The 16,074-nt window shown below is 56.5% G+C and overlaps 2 protein-coding genes across 2 annotated transcripts; one reads left to right on the top strand and one right to left on the bottom strand.

Moving 5' to 3' along the window:
* Nucleotides 1-519: 519 nt before the first annotated feature.
* Nucleotides 520-2,355, bottom strand: PV07_08847 (uncharacterized protein; the record flags this gene model as incomplete). The annotated part of the gene is made up of 6 exons (XM_016396046.1): nucleotides 520-663; nucleotides 739-969; nucleotides 1,028-1,152; nucleotides 1,220-1,618; nucleotides 1,685-2,215; nucleotides 2,277-2,355. The coding sequence occupies 6 exons, from the start codon at nucleotides 2,353-2,355 to the stop codon at nucleotides 520-522; spliced, it is 1,509 nt and encodes a 502-aa protein (XP_016245902.1).
* An 8,995-nt stretch (nucleotides 2,356-11,350) lies between these two features.
* Nucleotides 11,351-13,583, top strand: PV07_08846 (uncharacterized protein; the record flags this gene model as incomplete). The annotated part of the gene is made up of 2 exons (XM_016396045.1): nucleotides 11,351-12,271; nucleotides 12,354-13,583. The coding sequence occupies 2 exons, from the start codon at nucleotides 11,351-11,353 to the stop codon at nucleotides 13,581-13,583; spliced, it is 2,151 nt and encodes a 716-aa protein (XP_016245901.1).
* Between the last annotated feature and the right edge of the window lie 2,491 nt (nucleotides 13,584-16,074).

Below are 16,074 nucleotides of genomic sequence, written 5' to 3'. Positions count from 1 at the left end.
CTCGGACACCTCACGCTTTCGCCGAGGTGAATGGCTGGGCGTACTTTGCTCTTGGGTTCTGAAAATCCGTGTTGCTGCTCCGTTTGCCGGCCTCGGCAACCTGGCCATCGGGTTTGGGATGGAATAGCCGGTCGGGTCTGTGTCGGGTCAACGACCAATCTAATCTGATCCGAGCCTCCATCAGACATCCTCCTGCTATTCATACCAAACGAACAGTCCTTGAAGTTGCGTTGAGAATCTATCTGGCGGGTTTTCTATATCCACGAGCGATATCTATCATCTAGTATCTAATATCTATCATCTATCACCTATCATCTACCATGCTTACCATAATGGCTCGGAGGCTGTGTGTCAGTTTCTCCTTGATGAGTCCCATCCGCGCCGGACAAGCACGATCAAACTATGCGTCCGATCTCTCGAGGCACACAGCATGCTCCTGACGGCTTGCTTGCAGAAGATGCGCATATTGAAGCCGGCCGACGCGGTGCCGTAGGCTGACTGACAATTCACCTTTCCGCGCTATGCGTCGAGCGCCTTTGGCTGCTCCGTCAGCACCTCGGGCTCTTCGACCTTGTCGCCCGCCGTGTCCGCGAGATGAATGTCCTCGTACGCGATCTCGTCGCCGAAGAGTTTCGGGATCTCTTCCAGTGGCAGATTGCGTGTCTAGGTGAGAACCTCTTGTCAGCTCCTTTCCCACACACAAACACTCCGAAACGGACGGGAGGGGCAATTCCATACCTCGGGATAGAGGAAGAGGACGACCAGGAAGCACAGGATCGCGTTGGCCACGAAGACCATGTAGAACTTCCAGCCGATGTTCTCGAAGCCGATCGGGGCCGACTGCGTCCAGCAGATAGTCGACGCGTACGCCGCGGCGAAGGCGATGCCGTTGCCCATGCCGCGGTTGTGGTTGGGCCAGATCTCCGCCGCGTATACCCAAGACGCGGCGTCGATGAAGGTTCCGTAGCTCTGCGATGGTAAGTGAGCAGGTGTTGGGCGACAACGAGGGAGAGCCAAGATGTCTTACAAAGGCAAAGAAGTAGAGGAAGAAAATGGCCCCACGAGCATAGGCATCGTTGCCCGTGTCGGTGAACTTCTTCAGCAATGCCCCTTCTCCCGCGACGCAGACACACAGCAGAAACGAGCCGATCACTACCGCACATTAGAGTCTCTTGTCCTCCTTCGAGCGGAACTAGGGAGGAACTGGGGAAGAACTTACGGAACATGGTCTTTCTTCCCAGACGATCGATCAAGAACGGCGCGACGGCATTGAACGGGATCGTGACCGAGATCCACCCAGCTCCCAACAGAAGAGCGCGGCTGCCTGTGTACCCAAGGGCATTGTACAGCTGCACACTGTAGTTGTTGATGACCAGGATGCCCATCGCCTGCGAGCTCCAGAGAATGAAGCATGAGAAGAACAGGCGTTTCAGGTTCGACTTGCGGGTGATGATCCCGAATTTCCCTTCCCGCTGCCGGATTGACTGGTCGAGCTCATACTGTTTCTTGATTTCAATCGATTCCAGTCTGGCAAAGTGGTCACTGTTGGCCGAGTCGCGATCTGGATGGAGCCGAGAAAGAAGCCGGATCCCTTCATCTTCGTGGCCGTGTTCAATTACTACCGACGGATACGGTTAGTCTTCTGGACAGAGTGCACCAAGAACAAAAAAAATGGGTTCCTTACGCCAGCGAGGCGATTCAGGGAGGATGAATGACAGCCCGAGCATCACCACAGCGAGCATGCAGCCGACGGATATCGGAAAGCGAAAGCCAAAGGTGCCCTTGTCGCTGGCAAAGTAGCAGCCATAACCAACCCAAGACGCCAGGGAATAGCCGCCGGCGGAGAATACTCCGGCCTGGCCGACCAGGAAGCCGCGAAAGTGCGGCGGCGAGATCTCCGACTGGTACACGGGCACAGTCGAGAAAAGCGAGCCGGTGCCCATGCCCGTGATGACGCGGGAGACCTGGTACATTGCCACGGTGCGAGTCCCCGTCTGCAACGCGCTGCCGAGGATGATGAAGGACAGGGAGATCCAGATTGTCTTCTTCCGCCCGACCCGGTCTCCAATGGCGGTGATGACGCAGCAACTGACGAAAGAACCGAGGAAATACAACGCGTTGGCGGTCGAGGTGACGGAGGTGGTGTGGGACGTCCCCATGGTCAAGCCCAGGTAGGAATAGAACGTCGGCTGCCCCAACGTGCTCGATATGACGGCTGGGCAAGAATGTGTGTGAGCAGGAGGCGCAGACTCGGTGGCAAGGATAGCACGCCGTACCCATATTGTATGCGCTCGCAAAGATACCGAACCCAGCCAACCACACCAGGTACATATTGTACCAACTCCACGTCTCCATGATGGTAACAGAATCTCCTTTTTTCCCGTAGACCTGTTTCTTCGTCGCTGTAGCGTCAAATGGCTGAAAATGGAAAAGGGCCACAAGATGATCACCTGGAATGCGTTTGACGATCACAAGAGCTGCACGGATGGAAAAAGAAAGAGCCGCAGCTTTCTCATTTTATCCTGTATTCCTTTACCCTTGGCCTACCCGAGGTCATACTCGGCCAAAGAGCGACACGGCGGCATCGTGGAGTGACAGACACGGCTATCAGGCCTGTTAGTCCAGCGGGGCCAATTCCCGCCTGCAATTGTTGTGCATGTCCACATGTTTCCACGCTGTAAACCAGTTTGACGGCATCTGGTAGCTTAGCGCGAGAACAAGGCGTCTCCAGCGAGGCCCGTGGGAGGCTTTGCTGTTCTAGCGCCGTGCATTCGGTTAACCTTTTTAGTACAGCGTTTGCCGACGACAAGCCTGGGCCACTGAATCACCTGAAGAGATCAGATTGTCGATGGATAAGGTAAACGCGAGGTGTCCGTTCGCGAAGGCCCAAAGTTGGCATAAAGTTCTCGCTTCTCTGAACAAGGCATTCCAGTCGGTCGCAGAGTTTAGCCAAGACAAAGTTGAATTCACGGGCAGCTCATTCCCGTTTGGGGACAGGCACGTGACAGGGTGATGCCGCCCGGTCAATCAACTTCCACACTACCATCTCGTCCAATAAATAATATGAAGATCGACTTCGACGGGCTCCGAGACGATGTCAACAAGGCCGCTTCCCAGACATACATATCGGGAGCACTGGAGAATATGTTGACAGCCTATTATGAAGGTAGCAAAAAAAGAGAACCGAAGTCTCCAGGATTCGCCGCCTGTCATGCTCCGGTGTGTAACCTATGCGATACAGGATCTAAGACACAGGTGCAGACAGAGTGGTGTCGACCGAAGCTGTGGCTGAAAGAACGCGGCGACTCAATGCGTTGCTACGGCCATCTTGGAAGCCATCTTGGAACTGGTGCATGGGGATGGAGGGCTGGTTAAACTCTCCAAGGTCGACGCTTTTTCGCTACTATCACTCTATCTCTCAATTCATGTTTGCTACAGTTCACTGAGTCCAGCTTTGGCTGTCTGCTCATGTGCTGGGAGTAACACCCCTGCGGCATCCCCAAATCCCACGAACCCGCGTTGTTCATCGCCAGCCCGAGCCTTCAAAATCACCTCGTCTCCGTCTTCCAGCCATGTTCGCTGCTCCCCCCCTTCCAACTGGATCGGCCGCTTTCCGTTGAGAGTCTGTTCCAACAAGCAGCCCAGAGAAGATATGCTCTCTCCGCTAATCGTCCCGGACCCGAGCAGGTCGCCCGCCCTGATGTTGCAGCCCGTGATGGTATGGTGTGCCAGCATCTGCGGAAAGGACCAGACCAGCCCGTCCCTGGCGTTGGTGGAGCAGATGGTCGAGAGGTGCTTGGTGCGGCCGCTGCGCAGCTGGATCTCCAGCTTGAGGTCGTATGTGAAGTCCTTGCGGCGCTCCTGGAGATACGGAAGAAGCGGGCCGGGATGAACCATCCCAGGACTCCGGAATGGTTCCAACGCGTCTGCCAGCACGACCCAGGCGCTGATGGTGGTCGCGAAGTTCTTGCCGTTGAAGGGCCCCAGGGGCACATATTCCCATCGTTGCACGTCGCGCGCGGACCAGTCGTTCAGGAGAACGAATCCAAATATGTTGTCTTCGGCGTTCTCGATGGAGATGTTGTCGAATGGCTCGTTGCCCCCACAGACAAAACACCCTAGCTCAAGTTCGAAGTCCATGGTCCGGCAGGGAACGAAGATTGGATGCTTCTCGGTTGCGCTCAGATCTTCCACAATCTGTCCCCATGGCCTTCGCACGGGTGTCCCGGACACGTATATCGAAGACGATCTTCCGTGGTAGGCCATGGGAAGATGCAGGTAGTTGGGTAGCAGTGCTCCATTCTGACCCCGAAACAGTGCCCCGGCATTATACGCGTGGTTCATGCCCCCGTAAAAGTCGCTGAAATCGCCAATGTTGAAAGGGAGACGCATTTCCACCTCCGTCAACCGCGCAAGGCATCGAGACTGCAAATCTTTGTCGTCCTTGAGTACGTCAGGATATGACGTCGGCTCTTTCAGGATATCTTGCAAAAAGCGGCGCACAGCCCCCGCAAAGCGTCGCCCCAAGGTTGCAAGAGCATTGAGGGTTGGTTGATCAAAGACCTCAGCATGGCCTTGAACATCTGCAAGCTGAGAGAATCCGCCACTGGAGGCAAATACAGCCAGGTTCATCGCATATTCGCCAACAGCGATCGCTACGGACGGCTTGTCATGCCCAGGAAAGACGCCCACGCCGAATGGAATATTGGCCAGGGAGAACAGAGAGTCCGACGCAACGTCTAGCCATGACATTGGCGCCATCGCGCTGGCTGCTTTTTACTGTGATATCTTAGTGAATGGTTCTCTTGTTGTTCAAGAGTTGAGACGGAGAGCAGAATGGTGTTGGTAATCCAACTTACTACTCAGGCCCTTTGCCTGCTTTCGTTCATTGCCCAAAGACGCATAAGCTTGACCCGTCATCTGGATCGAGGGATTCAGTAGGTGTCAAGTAAAACAGGACAAAGGCTGAATGAGGTGCTCGGAGGCTGCGCGGAGGTGCTCGGCGGTGCTCGGAAATTTCCGAGCTGGACTGGTTGATGTCTCGGAGGCGGTCATGGGCATGAGGCGAAGGAGATGCTTTGGCCAGATGCTCGTGTCTCTAGAGCCGAAGTGCCGAAGATTCAGTATCGGCCCCTCGTTCACGTATTATAGACGCCCCTCTCAACCAAGGGCTCAGGGCGAGTAGAAGTGGGTTCACAACAAACAGGACATCAACCACCGTTGAACAAACAGCATGCCATTCTCGAAATTCAAGACTTCTGAGAAGTACAGGTACAACACGGGGTTTGGATCGTATCAGGAGTGAGTGTTCGTAAAGACGTCGGTGCCCATCCATATAACCAACCTTGATAGATCTGAAGCCATCGAGGGTGCTCTGCCCATTGGCCAGAACACACCCCAACGTCCAGCCTTTGGCCTGTACACCGAAAAGATCTCGGGCAGTGCTTTCCAGGCGGCGCGGCCGGAGAACCAACAGACCTGGCTGTATCGCATTGTCCCCTCTGCGGCTCATGAGCCATTCGAACCCGAGCCCCTGCCGGACAGCGAGGTGGCCACCAACTACAATGCGTATCAGAATCTAGTGCACGTGCCGACCCAGGTGCGCTGGGATCCGTTCGACATGGACGAGAAAGCAGACTGGGTGCATTCCATGCGCCTGCTCTGTGCCGCCGGCGACGTGTCGGCCAAGTCGGGCATGGGCTACTTCATCTTCACAGCGGGCCAGTCGATGGATCCCAAGACTGCCTTCTCCTCAGCGGACGGCGAGCTGTTGATCATCCTGCAGACCGGCGTCCTCGACATCAAGACCGAGCTGGGCCGTCTCCTTGTGCGGCCGCTGGAGATCTGTGTCATTCCGCGCGGGATCAAGTACCACGTTTCCCTGCCCGAAGGGCCTGTCCGGGGCTACGCGCTCGAACTGCACCAGGGGGTGTTCACGCTGCCCAACCTCGGGCCGCTGGGATCATTTGGCTGCGCGAATGCCCGGGACTTCCAGATCCCCATCGCGGCGTACGAGGACGACGCCGACACTGACTACCGCGTGGTGGCCAAATTCAACGGCCAACTCTTCGAGGCCAAGCAGGACCATTCGCCCTTCGACGTGGTGGCCTGGCACGGGACGTATTTCCCCTACAAGTACGACCTGGGCCGCTTCATGACCGTGGGGAGCATCTCGTATGACCACCCGGACCCGTCGATCTTCACCCTGCTCGCCTCGTCCGAGGGCGTGGTGGAACTGGCTATCTTCCCGCCGCGCTGGCTCGTCATGGAGAACACGTTCCGGCCCCCGTGGTACCACCGTAACACGATGGCCGAGTTCATGGGCCTCATCCAGGGCGAGTACGACGCTCGCACCGACGGCGGGTTCCGCCCCGGGGGCGCCAGCCTGCACAACGTGATGGTCGGCCACGGGCCCGACAGCGAGACGCACGCGCGCGCCTCGGAGATGGACCTGGTCCCGCAGAAGGTTGGCGAGGGGAGCATGGCCTTCGTGCTGGAGTCGAACATGATCTTGGGCATGAGTGACTGGGCCTGGTCCAAGTCGAGCAAGAGGCAACTCGACTACAACGCCCGCACGTGGCTCGGGCTCCGGAAGCGGTTCCAGAAGCCCAAGGGCGTCAAGGAGAACTCGCCCTTCCTCGAGCCGGGACCGGTGTCGCATGAAAATGGAGGCAAGGCAAGTCTCAACGGTCATTGAGAGTTCGAGACGTTTCAGGTACCCCGTTCCACATCTCATTTTACCAAGGCGCAACAATGCGCCGAGCTTCCTTCGAGTCGATGAATTTGGCTGGACGACGCCACCCATGCAAGGGACGCTTGTTTGTAACATCTAACAATGCCATCTTCTATGGTACCTGCTAGAGTGTCCGAATGAAATGATACTGTCTCAGTGTGCTCACAGCATACGGTTTCTCTTCCTAGTGTTCTTTTATGATGATACATCGCTTCGCCACCTGTTCTCTCTCCTCAATATTGAAGGGATAGTTAGTTGTTCACCGCAATGAATAAAATGTGTTATCAACGTGGCCGAGCGCTGGATTTCCCATCCTCCCGGCCCTCGAACGCCGTGCAAGATTGCAATCGTGTCATTCTCGGCCACGTCACCGGGGGTAATATTAAAGCAACGACAAGAAGTTGTTCTTGAGGTAGGCAACCAAGACGTTTGCATGTCCATGTGCCATTTTGCGGTTTGGGGGAGGCTGGGGCTTGAACAGGCGCATTACCAGGAGGAAAGGTCAGTCGGGGTGCCGCTTCAAGAATCAGGGCAAAGAAACGCTAATCCGAACCGAGTTTCTATCACGGCGCAACCTAGAATAGAGAGATCGCTGTTAAGGGTGCAATTATGATATGAATTCTGAGACGAAGGAGTCTAACGAGTGTAACTGCGACGGCATGAAAGATAAGTGTGCGCTCAGCCTCGTGTGGGATTACCCAGCCTTATGCGGGGTAGCCCCATCACCGTCAGGGGCGCAGGCCGTGATAGTTTCCGTGGCTTCGGAGGCGGCGAGCAATGGCTCTAAACATGGTCTGTCGTTGGAGGGATGTTCAATAATCATGCAGTCGCCGACGGGTGAGACAGTCGCAGTCCTCCTGGTAGGCATTCTTGCTTGGACTCTCAGCGGTAGGATCTCTCTAAAGAATGCTATTGATGGGCCGGAGGTACATATTAGGGAACCATTTCAATTGCTGTGCAGTCGACTGGCAAGGGCGTCGCGGTGCTCTGCGTATCTGGGTCTGGCTATCTCAAAGGCCTCCGTAGTCCGTCCATACGTGATCCCCCCCAGTCGAGACACAGGCCGCAACACAGCCGGATCAATAGTGGCATGGTCGTCGCTGAGGGCATCTTCGCGGATCCAGAACCGCACTCCCTCGATGATGGCCATGGATCCAGACTTGGTCCCCCTGGTGCTCTTGCTCTCAAAGTCCTTGATCTCGAGCAGCTTCCCTTCTATGCTGAAGACGCTCTCTTTGACCCGCGCCGCGCGCACTTCTCGACACGGCGCCGGCGTCAGCCCCGTCAATTGCCACTCGCTCATGCCGTAGGGGGCGTCAACGGCCGCCGCGTTGGCGGCCTCGACGAAGTGTTCGCTGATGGTGTTGATGACGCACTCGCCGGTCGCCCGCAGGTTCTTCAGCGTGTCCTTGTCGTTCGACCCGACCATCCCCACCACAAACACCGGGGGATCGTGATTCACAACCTGCGTGTAGCTGAACGGGGCCAGGTTCTGCGCGGTGCCGTCCTCGCTCTGCGTGCTCAGGAATCCGATCGGGCGGGGCACGATGCCCGAGATCAGCAGCTTGTAATTGCTCGCGGCCGACCGCCCTGGCGCGTTCGGGTCGATTTCGATGTGCTTCTTGTCGAGTCCGCAGCCGGGGTCGTTGGCGCCGTCGCCCCATTTCCAGTCGGGGGAAATGGTCGCTGACAGGGCAAAGCTGCTCGAGCGGTCAAAGGCCGGACGTGTCGATTCGGTCTCCTTGAAGACTCCCCTTTGCGACATGTCGAAGTTCCTGCGCGGTGAGGATCCGGGTTAGCAATCCATCAGCATTACCTTGGGCGCACGACGCTGACGACGAAGGCGATTTCCATAGTAGTATAAGGCCTGACGTGTTTGGCACGGACGGTGGAAGTCCGGATGCAAGACAACCTCCAAGCATTCCACTGCCAGTTGTCGGTTTGACACTGCGGAGACAGTGGCAGGGATCTCGGAGCAGGATCGACACCATCCACGCAGCCAGCCTGTTCTCGCTGACGAGGCTCGCAACTGTTCGGAGGCTCGGAAAGGCATTCCGCTGCAAAGCATCAGCACTACCTGTGAGACGGCTGATTGAGCACACCGTGTTGGGGCTCACTTTGCACGAGACGTGAGGCTTGAAAAGACTCATGACCAGCAGGTTGGCCCTGCAAAGCTCACATCGAGTACGGCTGCATAACATCCCTTGCCAGAGTCAATCCAAGATTGTACGAATGCTAGACTGTCTCGATGGCTGCGGAATTTGCCAAAGTCACCCAAAACATCCCTCTCGGTGTCCTCGCCCCCGCTGTTCTTAGCCTGATTGCTTTCGTCGTCTACGAACTCGTCCGCTGGTCCGCGCGAGTGCCTGGCTTCAAAGGGCCGCCTGGCGCACCGATCGTGGGCAACTTGCTGCAGATTCGCCATAAGGATGCGCCCGAACAGTATCGCCAGTGGTCTCGAAAATACGGCCCTGTCTACCAAATACAGCTGGGCAATATACCCGTCCTGGTGATCAACTCTGCCGCGGCAGCAAAGGCGATCCTGAACCAGAACTCACATGCGACGAGCTCGAGGCCCGAATTCTATACTTTCCACAAAGTAAGTTGTTCCGCGAGGAAGTCTTCTCTACAGTCGTCCTAAGGTGAGGCGCTCAGATCATCTCGGACACGGCGGGAACAACGTTGGGGACCAGTCCATGGTCCGAGTCGACCAAGAGAAGAAGAAAGGCCATCGCCACAGCGGTGAATCGACCCGCCGTCGCCAGCTATGTCCCTCACCTCGACCGCGAAACCCGCACGTTCCTCTCTGAGGCGCTGCGAGACGGTGGCCGTGGCAAGAAGGGGGTCAACCCGATGCCGCTCTTTCTGCGCATGAACATGAGCATCGGCCTGACGCTGCACTGGGGCACGCGGATGGAGTCGCAGAACAACCTGTTCCACGAGATCGTGCACGTCGAAGACACCATCAGCAACTTCCGGAGCACGACGGGCAACCTGCAGGACTACATCCCGCTCCTCCGCCTGAATCCGTTCAATAAGCAGTCTGCCGTCGCGACGGAGATGAAAGTCCGCCGCGACAGATACATGCAGGTCCTGGACAAGGACCTGGACGACCGGATTGCCACGGGGGCGTATAGGCCGTGCATGAGGGCCAACGTGCTTCTCGACGAGGAGGCTAAGCTCAACAAGCTGGAACTCAGCTCGCTCAATCTGACGCTGCTGGCCGCCGGGCTCGACACCATGAACTCGGCTGTGTCGTGGGGTCTGGCTATCCTGGCGGACCGACAGGACGTGCAGGCCAAGGCACTCGCCGCGATCCGCGAGACTTATTCATCCGACAACCCGCTATGTGACGCCGCAGACGACCAAAGCTGTGCGTATCTGGTGGCAGTCATCAAGGAGATCTTGAGGTAGGCCACCGCGTGACCCCGTCGGAGGGATTGACTCCATGCTCAGGATTGGAATCAGGTTCTATTCCGTGACTCGACTGTCCCTGCCGCGCTGTACGATTCAGGACTTTGTCTACGAGAACAAGGTGATCCCCAAGGGGACGGTCATGTTCCTGAACGTCTGGGCCTGCAACATGGGTAAGGACCCTCGTTTACTCACCTCCCCCACGCGCGCTGCCCTGTCTGACAAGTGCTGAAATGCTGCGAATTAGATCCCGACCTGTGGGAAGACCCAGAGGCCTTTCGGCCGGAGCGGTGGCTCGAGAGGCCCGAGGCTCCGACCTTCACCTTCGGCACTGGGTCGCGAATGTGCCTGGGCACGCAGTTGGCGTACCGCGAGCTCTACGTCCTCTTCCTGCGGGTGCTGAACAGTTTCAAGGTGGTGCCGGACGGGGTCCTCGAGACGTCGCCGATCAAGGGTGTGGCCAACCCGGCGTCGCTGACCACGCAGCCCAAGGCGTACAAGGTCCGTTTCGTCCCTCATAACCTGTCGGCCCTGGAAAAGGAATTAGAGTCGTGAGCCACTGCCACAGTTCTGCATGAACCAAGTTGAAAGGGAGAGGAGAAACAATGGGTATTGCGAGGAATGACTCCTGTATGGATGGTGTTTGGCGATAATTCAGCCATAGTGTGTAGTGCTGAGCCCTGGCCTATTAATAGCCGGCGGACTATCCTCGACATGCTTAGTGTAATCAGCATCATGGGGCCGAGGCTCTCTTCCACAACGCCATACTCCGCGTGGGTCGCGAGTGTAATCCCCCAGTTCTCGTTGGTCGTAGCGGATGGTCTCGGGTCAACAACTCCACAGCCTTGGCCTGGGGTAAGCATGAAGATCTGGCGGGGTGAGGAGGGGGAGGAGCATCAGGATCCTTATGACGAATCTTCTGCCTGTTTTCCCATCCATCATACTCTCCATTAGCACACCGCAGCCCTTGCGATAATGACGCCCCAGGGCAATATATCTGCGTCCAAGCACGCCCTGAACGACAGTGCAGACCATCCCCCTAGACCCAAACGACCTCGTTATGTCACGAGTGCCTGGTGAGCACCATCATTCCTGCCCCCTGTCTCGGAAGTGATATTGAAGCCCCGTGGCTGCAGCAATGAATGCAAACGGCGCAAGGTCCGCTGCGACGGACAGGACCCTTGTCAGAGATGTGTCGGCAGCATGGTGCAGTGCGACTATTATCGACCAGCGCGAAATCAGGGTGGCGCAGGGCCTGCAGCGCCTTCAAACAGAGAGCTTCTCCCGGGGATTGGAGACGCAGTAGACGTGCGAGGTGGAGAATGGCGCCAAATGACCACCCAGATCCAGGCGGTGATGGAGAAGGTCGATCTTCTGAATGAGAAGATCAATGCGATTTCTTCTCCCAGTTCGACGCACGCGGTCCAGCACATGGTAGAGAGCGATCCAGGGATCTTGACGCCTAGAGGCGTGGATGCCCGGCCTGTAAATACGGCGCAATCAGCTGAACCGGATGAAAGAGAGACCTCGATGCCGCTCCTCGACGCCGCGGGCGACTCTGCCACAATCTACCCAGAGTATCACGGACCGACCAGCTCCGAGTTCACCTTCGAGGTGGCGGATGAGAGCCTGACCAAGCTGGGTGTGGGATGCGCATTCAGCAACTCACATCGCCTCACCAAGGCTCCGTCGTCGCCACACCCCCCTTATAGCGTCCCAGGCGAGAAGATGCTCTTCCCACGACTATTGGGGCGGGATCCTCTGTGGACGATGGAGCGGTCGGACGCGCTGAAATACTTCGACACCTACCACCGCACGATAGGGGCCATGTATCCGGTGACCAGCAGGCTGCGCCTCGCATCAAAAGCACAAGTCTTGCTGGACAGCTTAGACGTGGCGCGCGGACGCCTGCATCTGAGTGGCTCCTCTGGTCGTCTCATCGAGCTCATGCTCAGCGTCGACACTCAGATCCTGAAGATCCAGCTAGCGATCGGCATGATGACCGAACTGGGCGCCGGTGGGACACACCGAGCGACAGAGCTGATGCAAACCGTGCTCGACGCGTCGGATGACTCGTTGATGAATGTGGAAGGGCTGGGCGGCGTCCAAATTTTGGTCTTGACGGTAAGGATTTTCGATGCTGTGTGTCTGTGTTGGATGCCGAAGGACTGACCGAGAGGGGGCGGGCGTTCTCGTGAAACAACAGGCACTCTTCTACTACAACCTCGACGACGAACTTCGCGCCAGCAGGTATTCCTGCCTCGCATCGCGACGCTGTCTCGAGATGGGCCTTCATCGCCGCGAGACCCTACTGAAGCACTTCCCCGGGGAAGACGCGCGCAAGGAGGTTCTGAGGATCTTTTGGTCGGTCTACACGCTCGACCGTCGAACCAGCCTCGGCCTGGGTGTGCCCTTTGTCATTCAGGACAGCCTCGTCGATTCAGCCTTGGTGTCCATCGACTTCGAGCATGACTACCTGCGCGCCATGATCCCGTTCGCGAAGCTCTCGGCCAAGGCGTGGCACATGAACAACGAATTCCCGGGTAAAGAGCCGCACGTGGTGCACGAAGACATTGACTATCTCGACTACCAGGTCCGACAGTGGCAGAAGCAGATCCCGGCGTCCATCCGGTACGTGCACGGCCAGTCGGCCATCCCAGACGCGGGGGCAAGCAGCGACGCGGACGAGTTGCAGCGCTTCTACCTGGGCGTCGCGCTCTGCGTCCGCTCCAACCAGCTGCGCAACGTCATCTACCGCCCGCTCCTGCAGTCGGCCTCGCGCATCGACAGCGACCTGGAGCACACGCGGACCGCACTCAAGATCGCAAAGGACTCGCTCCAGACACTATCCGACCTGGACGCCACCACCAGCCTGTTGTACACGCACGCCACCTTCTTCAAGCACTTCATCGTCTCGAGCCTGGGCAATCTGCTGCTGATCGTCGTGCATGCCCCGGCCGCTGAGTACTGGGCCGAAATCCGCGACACACTCCGCGCGGCCTCGATGCTGTTGCGGAAGCTGAGCCACAGGTCCGGCCCCGTGTCGCGGGCCTGGGATCGTCTCAAGGGCCTCGAAGACGTGCAGGCCAAGATTTTGGCGGCCCGCCGCGCGAAGCCTGGGGCACAGCAGCAGGAGCAGCAGCAACAACAACAACAACTAGCACCACAGCAACAACCAAATCAGCAAGGACAGCAAGGACAGCAAGAACCGAACCAGAAAGACGTGAGTTGTCTTGCTAGCATGAGACTGACTCCGGCAGAAGGAATCTGTGGTCTGAGCGATAGCTGGAATGTTGGGGTTGGCGGCTCCGGGAGCGGAACAGAGGACTACATGCTCTTCGACTCGCAGATCCGCGACGAGTTTGCCGGAGTGTTTGATCCCGCCCTTCGGCTGGACGACCTGTACGACTTTCCCTTTCTCGAAGACGGCCGGTAGGTAGAAGTCGGGCAGTGTGTATGAGGCACAAGAGGCGCGATCTCAACACCACTGAGGCGAGGTTGACGGGGCATGGAGGATGTGGATGGTCCAAGGGCGTTAGCGTGTCCGTATGAACTGTGCACCTGTGTAAACGACAATCGGCTTGGAGCTGCCAAGGCACTAGGAAGATACTATAGATACCTAGCGAGCTACTTGGTATCGTGCTCGGTATACTATTACTCCACAAAAAGTTCCCAATCATCCCTACGGCTAGGAACACTCTATTTGCCCCGCCCAAACCAGGCAAATCAGAGGCCAAAACCTGGTGGCACCAGTGGCACCGTGGACAACACTACGGCCAAGTAGGTTACGCTAATGGCAGCAGCCCAGATAACTTAATGCTTGACCGTAATTTTGCTCTTCCTCCTATGGAAAACACCAGACATCCTCCTCAATGACCAGAGAGGATAAGTCTTCATTTGGGCTGCCAGGCGCATAGCTGGCAGGCTAGCTACCGATCATGCCCGCTTGAAAGCGGTGCCACAAATGGACACAAGCCATGAGACAGCCGCGAATGTGCGAATTTCAACTGGTCGTCGCAGCAACATGGGCGAGTTTGGAATTTCAGGTCTCAATACTCAAAATCTCTCATCCGGAGAGATCGTTGGCCTCCAAATCATCAACAAAGAAAATTTTGTTATGAATCATCGTGGGCCGCACCTAAAGAGACAGGCCGGTCAAAGAAGCGAGGAAGTTTGCTGTGTCGGGAACGGCTACCTGCATTTTACCACGCCCTCGCCTCAACATTGACCGCCAGTTCTCATCTGTGAAGAAACTGCACATACATACACAGCACTGATGGCTCCTCCTCCCGCTCTTCGCAGAAGCGCACGGCTGAAGCAGCAGGGTCATAACCGCAAGGCTCAGAGCGGGAATGTCGATACAACAAAGAAACCGCATTCATCCTCCCTCTCAACTGGCGGCTCTTCCAGAAAACAGGTACGTCAAGGGTACAAAGCGTAGAAGTTCTCAACTGACACGGAGATAGCTGCGCCAACAAGACCAAGATCCTGTAACGCTCGATTCCGATCCCACTCCAAAGCAAGCACAGGTCTCTCCGGAAAGTAGGAAACAGAGGCAGACGAAAACGAAGAAAAACACGCTTCGGCCAGCTCGCAGATCAAGACAGAAGCCCCGAAAACAACAAGGAAATAAATCTGCAACGGAAGCAGTGACAACACCCACCGAGGATTCGATCGAGCAAGAACGGTCCGAGTACGTGGCTGGCCCGTCGCAGACTGCCCATTCGGACGGAGTGCATCCAGCATCAGCGGTCCCCAGCGGCGAAGAACAAGACGAGCGTGATCCGATTGCACATTGGGCAAGCACTGGGTTGTGGCCGAGGAATTTCCAAATCATGGCTCCTCCTCCAACTGATGTGTCGATGAAGCGAAGCTACACCCAGATGACCAAAGATAGCGAAGTTCCAAGGACGGACACACCTGGGTTTGAAAGACTTCTCAGACAGAAACGCGTTGTCATGAGCGAATTTCAAGGTAAAAAGTTCGTGTCCGAAGCCAGCAAGGAACTGTGCAAGGTGATGTCGAAGGCTCTATATGGAGACCCAGAGTGTACCCCGTGCCCGGTGGACGAGTTCCCGTCCGTATGGGATCGGCTACGCGATCGCAACGAGGCTCGCATATTTCGGGATATCACGCCGTTCCTCATACCTTCGGCAGAGCTCCTCTTTTTCTGCGGCGAGAGTGAGCTGGAACATGTTGCCGAAGAATTATCTGTTGACTGGGCGAAAAGCACTCCAATAGCCGGTCCCAAACCCAAACCGGATTTCGCTGTCGGCATAGCTCAATCCGCGTTCACAGAGGAAGAAATTGTGAAGCTGGAGAATTATTCCTCCTGGGAAAGACCGACGCTGTTCACGGACCACATGTACTTTCCATTTCTCGTTTGCGAAGCCAAAGGAGGCGACCAAACCATCGCTCGGGCCGATCGACAGTGTGCAAGAAGTAGCTGTATGGCGGTTAATGCCATTGTTGAGCTATGTAGGGCGGGAGGAAACGATCAAACATCAGACTTGAACGGCCAGATTCTAGTCATCTCGGTGTCTCACACATATGAACACGTCAAAATATTTGGACACTATGCCGTTGTTAAAGACGGCAAGATTTCGTTCTATCGGTACCGCATCATGGCATTCATGCTGGACTGTGAAACAGCGATTGAGAGCAGAAAGCGGACGTATGATTTTGTGCGAAAGGTGTACGACGATTTCTATCCTGAGCATCTGAAGAGGATCCGAGATGCCCTGGCACAGATGGACTATCCTCAAGTGCGATCAATTGCATCTGGAATGAGTCTTGACGACATTCAGTCAAAGGGGTTGAACTCTACGATGGAATCATCTGCAGAGACTGCTACAGACTCCAATACCCCCAAGCCTTCAACCCGCAAGAGACAGAAAGGAGAACTAGATGGCATGCAGAAACAGGTG

The sequence above is a fragment of the Cladophialophora immunda genome (genome assembly GCF_000835495.1).
Source record: "Cladophialophora immunda strain CBS 83496 unplaced genomic scaffold supercont1.5, whole genome shotgun sequence".
Taxonomy (NCBI): Eukaryota; Fungi; Ascomycota; class Eurotiomycetes; order Chaetothyriales; family Herpotrichiellaceae; genus Cladophialophora; species Cladophialophora immunda.
This window is presented reverse-complemented; position numbering and strand designations above follow the sequence as displayed.